Source organism: Oryzias melastigma, linkage group LG12, assembly GCF_002922805.2.
Source record: "Oryzias melastigma strain HK-1 linkage group LG12, ASM292280v2, whole genome shotgun sequence".
Lineage (NCBI taxonomy): Eukaryota > Metazoa > Chordata > Actinopteri > Beloniformes > Adrianichthyidae > Oryzias > Oryzias melastigma.
In genome coordinates this window covers 4,385,070-4,391,134 of record NC_050523.1, presented here as the reverse complement: position 1 = coordinate 4,391,134, position 6,065 = coordinate 4,385,070, and the positions used below count along the sequence as shown (strand labels likewise).

Here is a 6,065-nt window from a genome sequence, read left to right as displayed (position 1 = left end):
CAGTTCACTTAGTGACCACTAGGGAGCCTCCTCCTTGAACATCAAAAGATTTAATATTCATGATAAGTCCTTTTGAGGAGGATTTTTTCAATTCTTGCTAGTTTTTTTGTTTGTTGATCTTAGGGACGTCCATTAAAAATTTTTAATGGACATCTATAAAAGAAGTTGCATTCAAATAGACCAAATGTTCTATATAATAGCACTGATCTAAACGCCAGTTGGAAGTGGAGAGATAGAACTTCAGAATACATGATAATTAATTATTCTAGTGTTAATTATTGAAAAAAATGTTTGTTTATACACATTTAATGATCTGAGTTTATAGCTGGATGGATAAATGGAACTGTTATTGATCTCACAACAATGAAATTAATTTGTTTACATAGGTGCAAAGATGAAAAAATGATAAAGAAAAACAAATATATAGTTTTCTAGAAAACTACTTGTAAACTTTTTTCTGTGAAACTTACCTTTGCTTCATTGTCTGGAAAAAAATAAGCATTAAGAGAGGGAATTTCTGTCTGAAATGATGAATATCACTTATGATGTTTAGCTTATATCTCACTTTAGTCCGCTGGTCGGTCCTCAAACACCAGCTGCAGCAGAGTGAGGTCGCGTCAATGAAAAACAATTTAAACATTAAAAATAACAAGATTAAAATCTTAAATACTTTATTTCTTTCAGAGGAGCCATGGTGTAAGCGTCCAACAGTTCTCTCCTCTTCCGCTAACACTATGTCTGACCTTTCATCAGACGTTAGCTCTTACTGCCAGTAACTGCTAATGAAAGCTAGCATCTCATGGAAGAGAAAAGGTTTTACTTACTTATGCTTTCCATGTTATGTTAACTTATATTTCTAAAATATAAATACATTCAAACTTTAGAAAGTATTTTAACTTTCTTTCTTTTTTTTATTTACAAAAAAGTTTTGAAATAACTTGAAGTAAATGTCAGTTTATTTCAGCATGAACACACTGACGATTGTTGACATTTTCTCTGCTCAATTTTTTCTTTTTTTTTGTCTAAACTATGTGAGTTGTTCAAATTTTTTAAATTCTAAGGAAATGAGCTTCAATGTTTCCTTTATTATTTCCTTTAGGACAGGAAGCACATCCTTTATGGGGGAAAAAAAGAGAAAATTCCATCCCATAATTTCTTGCGCCTTTAACATTCAACACTTTTGTAGCAGTAAAAACCCAGAGGATGAATGTGGGATCAGGTGAACAGCATGTGACCATGTGGAAAGGTTTGTTGCAGATATTTATGCTGCAGTTGTTTGTTTCTTTCTACTGACCTTTCCTGTATATATATATATATATTTTTTTTTTTTATTTTTTTTTTTAACTTTTAACATTCCTAAATATTCTGCATATTTTTATGAAAGTTATTCAAATTATAAACCGACCAATCAGACGGCTCACTAAAAGTAGGTGGAGCCTGATGGTCCTAGCATTCAAAATGTTTAATTTACAGATTCTCTCGTGTCTGCTTCCTCTGGTTCCAACATGGCGGTGTCCAAAAATATGGTGACTTAAATTATTTGGATCCAAAAAAAAAGTTGCATATTTCTTCCCTTTTATCAAACAAGATAAATGTGATAAATTCTTTATAGTTTTAGGGAACATGATGCCTTAAAATCCATAACCGGCTTTTATTTAGATTTACAGTTAAAAAATATGAACAACAATAATCAAGGAAGACACTTTAAATAAATCTATGTGAACAAAACAAAACTTGTAGAAAAAGTTAGAAATCGTCAGAAAAAAAGCTTGATTGTTCTTGTTAAAAGCTGAAAGTCACTTGCTTTATTTTTGTTTTCTGTTCTGCTTCTTCAGAGTCGTTGCCTCCTATCTGAGGGGTCAGAGTTCCCAGGAACTTTCTTCATAACTCCATCAAAATAGTAGAAGTGGTGGTTTCCGTCATCACTCCGAGGGTCGCTGCCCTCCTCCCGTCGCCTCACATCTGGAGTTTCCGTTGAGGAGAACCTTCTGGACGCTGCGATTCCAAGCCTCTCCATGCAGTGTTTCCGTCCAGCTTCACTGCGAGCGATCAGCCCGCCACAGAGCGGCTCAGCCTGGGAAACACGCCGTTCATCAGGAAGTGTAGAGATTCACACAACAGTTAAGCACGGCGGAGGGAGGGTAATGATTTGGGTTTATCTTTGCTGAACGTGAAACTTCCTGTTTTTAGTCAGAAAAGTTTAAAAATCTGTAAAAAAGATGTATTGCAGGGCACAAAACTACATATTGCCTTTAAAAGTCAATAAATGTATGTTACAAGTAGTTTACATTTTTTTATATATGGTGCTTCTCATGCACTTTAGTTTTGTTTTTTGTTGTTTTTTTCAATTTTAATTAAAGTTAGGTTAGATTAACCACCTTGTACTTCATGAAACCAATGAAACTTTTCATTTTCTTAATATTTTAAAACTTATTTCAGTTTTTTTTTCACCTTCAGACCTAAAAACACCGCTTTTTATTTTTTATTTTTTTATTTTTGGATGATTTCTACCTTAAATCAGGAAGCATCCTAATTCCCTCACAACTCCAGGAGCCTCCAGTTCCCTTCCATTGTGACTAAAACGTTTTTAATTTTTAAAATTAACATCAAAATAAAACCCACAACCTTTTCCCAAAATGAATTTTCTCTATAAATGTCCTCCATCACTAAATAACTCCTGGTTGTTTCTCATATGTAAATTTACATTAATTGTAAAATTCCTGACTGTAAATGAGCACTGGACCGAGTAAGTGTGACATCATCCACAGAAAATGTTTTGCTTGCAGCTCCGACAAAATTAAAAGGCCCATCTAATTTCTGAGCATTCCTCTAAGGACCACCCCCTCCCAAACCATGAAAAACAAGCGGGTTCTCACATTGTGATGTCACAAAGTGAGAACCGCCCTTTTCAGGAAGAGACTGTGCTGCTGGCTCCACCCCCATCCTCTGAGTTTAACAGTGATTGGCAAAACTTGTGAAAATAACTCATATGTCATAAATAATTTGTTCTTTAAGGTCAAAGGTCAAATATATATGGATAGAGTTTGCTCTGAAAGGCTTAGAATAGAATGGATTACGTTCTTTATTCAGTCGCCATTTTTTTCATGGTACAAATGTCGCCATTTTGAAATTATCAGTGGTCTGTGATTGGTCCGAGTCATCCTAAGTTATGGCAACCAATCAGGAATGAGCTTGTCTGAAGTCCAAGTCCCTACCAAAGAAAAATCTATTAAATGTTTTAAACGTTGGGCCAGCAGGCTCCGCCTACTTTCATTGAGGTATTTCATTGGCCAGTTTATAACGTCAATGAATTGCACTACAGATAAAAAATACCATTAATAAATGCATTTCTCTACACAGGATTTTGCCTTTTTGAAGCCAGCGGGTACTTCCTGTTTGGAACACCAGGTGGGAGGAGTCACTCAGTCCAGTTCTCATTTACAGTCGGCGTTTGTACTGTTCGTTTGGACTTACCTCTGGATGAAGGCTTTCTTTCTGGGTCACCCTCACAGGTTTTGGGGGTTCAGTTTTCTGGTCGGGTCTGCTTCCGTTTGTGTCGTCCATCAGCGTTGTGCGAATGTTGTCCTTCATTCTGAGGCCTGACAACAGGTTTGTGGTTGTCGTCTCTGCCGTTAACGTGACTAGACGAGCGCTGACCTCTGAACCCGTTGTGGTTTCTTTGTCTCTTCTTGTGGTTTCTGGGATTTTCGTTGTGGTGGTTTCGGTTGTTGTGGTTTCAGTCATTTTGGGTTGAGAAGTTGTAGGTGGAGGAGAATTGTCCGCTTTATAGTTACTCACACTTGATGAATCAGGAGCCTCTGAAAGTTCGGATTCGACTTCTTCGTCCTCATCAGCTGAGTTTATTCCTTCATCTTTCTCTGCTGAGCGTTCTTCTCCATCTGAACATCTACATTTGGATTTTTCTGCTCCAGAAAGGAAGTCGGTCGTGGGTGGAAAGTCAAACAAACCCTCTAAGTGTACGTCTGTCTGTGTCTCTTGAAGGAAAATCTCCATCAGGGCTTCAGATGTTGCATATTTTAGACGATCTGTTTTTCGACTTTTTTCCTTTTCTGCAGTTTTCCAGTGAGACTTTGCTGGTTTCCCGTCTCCCCTGAGGACGGGGGGCTCAGACTCCTTTGTGATTATTTTCCCACTGAAATATTCATTATCATCCGGCCTTATCACGTACTGGGGGCTAATTTTAGAGCCTTTGTTCTTTCTGGAGACCAGCAGGAGCTGCCTCAGAACAGAAACCCCTTCCTCTCTTGATGAAGATGGCGAGAAGTCCTCGTGACCTTTGAGGTTCGCTTTCGCTGCAGCGCTTCCTTTCACCTGCATGTCAGGGGTTTCTATGGGCAGGCCGGCGTGCAGCTGAGCGGCTCGGACGGTGTCATCCCGCCTGATTACAGGCCTCTGTCTGTAATCACTCAGGCGCTTTTTAACGTCGGCTGCTCTCAGTCGTGGTTCTGATCTCATTTTGCCGTCGTGTGGACAGCAGGAAGCGACCTTCGCTTGGCTGCACCGCTTGGTGAGGCACAGATGAGCTGCAGTGACGGGTGAGCGGCTCTTGGATTCCTCAAGGCCCGAGGCCATGAAGTGACGGTGCAACCACACCGACTTTGAACTTCTGATCACATCCACGCTCATGTGACGCGTTTCACTGACAACACGTAGAACTGGAACCAGTTTTTCCTCCTCGGGAAAATGACTTTGAGGCTGAAATGACAGAAGAAGAGAGCGGAGTCACATTTAAACTACATGAAATGACAGTTCAACTTCTTTTATTTCTAGTTTTTAAATCCACATATTAAATCTTTTATCATATATATAATATTTACAAACTTTTACGCCACATTTTCATCAGTTTTCCTGATCCACTTGCAGTTTTTTTCTTCTTTTTTCCCTAATTTTATTTCCCTTTTTCCAATTTCTCCTCCAGTTTCCAGCTTCTGCTAAACACGGTTTGCAGTGACAGTAACAGGCATTCATAGACTCATCACTCATGGCTGACGGCGCCATCTACTGGCATGCACCACCATTTAAAAGGTTTTTCATGTATTAGTTCCATGTGTGGAAAATAAAGTAGATTTATAGATGAAAGTGTGAATTTTACAGAATTTGCTTCACAATTTTTGAGCTGTTTATTCAGGATTTCATTGCAATGTTATTTAACTTTTATAATCTTTGTGGAAATAACTCATTTTTTGCAAACTTTTTTGTTTTACTGGAGAAATATTTTTTCCTATCAAATTTTGTTTTTTAGAAAAAAAAAGTTTTGTGTTCTTCCTCTAATTTTTGGATTAGAAAGGAGTTTATTTGATTAGCTGATAAATATTTTTAATTATTTATATGTAATCATTTATTTTGGGTCGTACTGGTTTGAATTCACCAACATTGGTTTGCAAATAAAATTCGATTTTTTATTTTAATTTCTTTAAGCATTTGCATTTTTTAAACATTTTATTAAAGCAAAAACAGAATTATTTTTGTTTCAGAAAGAACTTTATGAAAACATTAATCTCTGATGCTTGAAAGTGCATTAAAATGACTTTAATCTGTATTGGAGCGCCATTTAATCCACAGATTTCTGTGCAGTGTTTCAGATTATTAAGATTTTAAAATGATGAATCTCTTAAATTTAAATTTCCTAAACAGAACATTAAAAGTTGCACATATCTGAAATAGTTTTCAAAGTTTTTGCATTTTTCATGCACTGTAAATACAGCCCACATGTTCTGAAATGCCCATTTGAAATGTTTAAAAACGTGGCATGATGTTAAAGTCAAAAGTCGCCATCTTACAATAAAAAAAGAGAACGAAATAACTTGACTAAACATTTTAAAAGTTCATTTTTCTTTTAGCATGCAGCTGTTAGCGTCTCGATTTAGTTGGATTTTGTGAAACCACATTTTCACATAAAAAATGGCAAAAACAGCCAATATTTGAGTGTTATTAGGGATTTTCTTGTTAATTTTTCCCCATTTAATAAATGAATCGGCTAAAACATTCAATTAAATTGACATTTTCTACTAAAACTCTGTCAGTAAAACTTTTTTTTATATAAT

At 36.6% G+C, this 6,065-nt stretch overlaps 1 protein-coding gene across 1 annotated transcript; it reads right to left on the bottom strand.

Moving 5' to 3' along the window:
* Nucleotides 1-1,773: 1,773 nt before the first annotated feature.
* On the bottom strand, nucleotides 1,774-5,488 carry LOC112163468. The gene is made up of 2 exons (XM_024299870.2): nucleotides 3,475-5,488; nucleotides 1,774-2,074 (listed from the first exon to the last, which is right to left on the bottom strand). The coding sequence occupies exons 1-2, from the start codon at nucleotides 4,645-4,647 to the stop codon at nucleotides 1,832-1,834; spliced, it is 1,416 nt and encodes a 471-aa protein (XP_024155638.2). The 5' UTR covers nucleotides 4,648-5,488; the 3' UTR covers nucleotides 1,774-1,831.
* Between the last annotated feature and the right edge of the window lie 577 nt (nucleotides 5,489-6,065).

What these genes read in the sequence shown, in the direction of transcription:
- LOC112163468 (XM_024299870.2), bottom strand. Translation starts at nt 4,647, where the DNA reads ATGAGCGTGGATGTGATCAGAAGTTCAAAGTCGGTGTGGTTGCACCGT. An exon ending in AAGAAAGCCTTCATCCAGAG is followed by an intron (nt 2,075 to 3,474) that starts GTAAGTCCAAAC and finishes CGTGTTTCCCAG; the next exon opens with GCTGAGCCGCTCTGTGGCGG.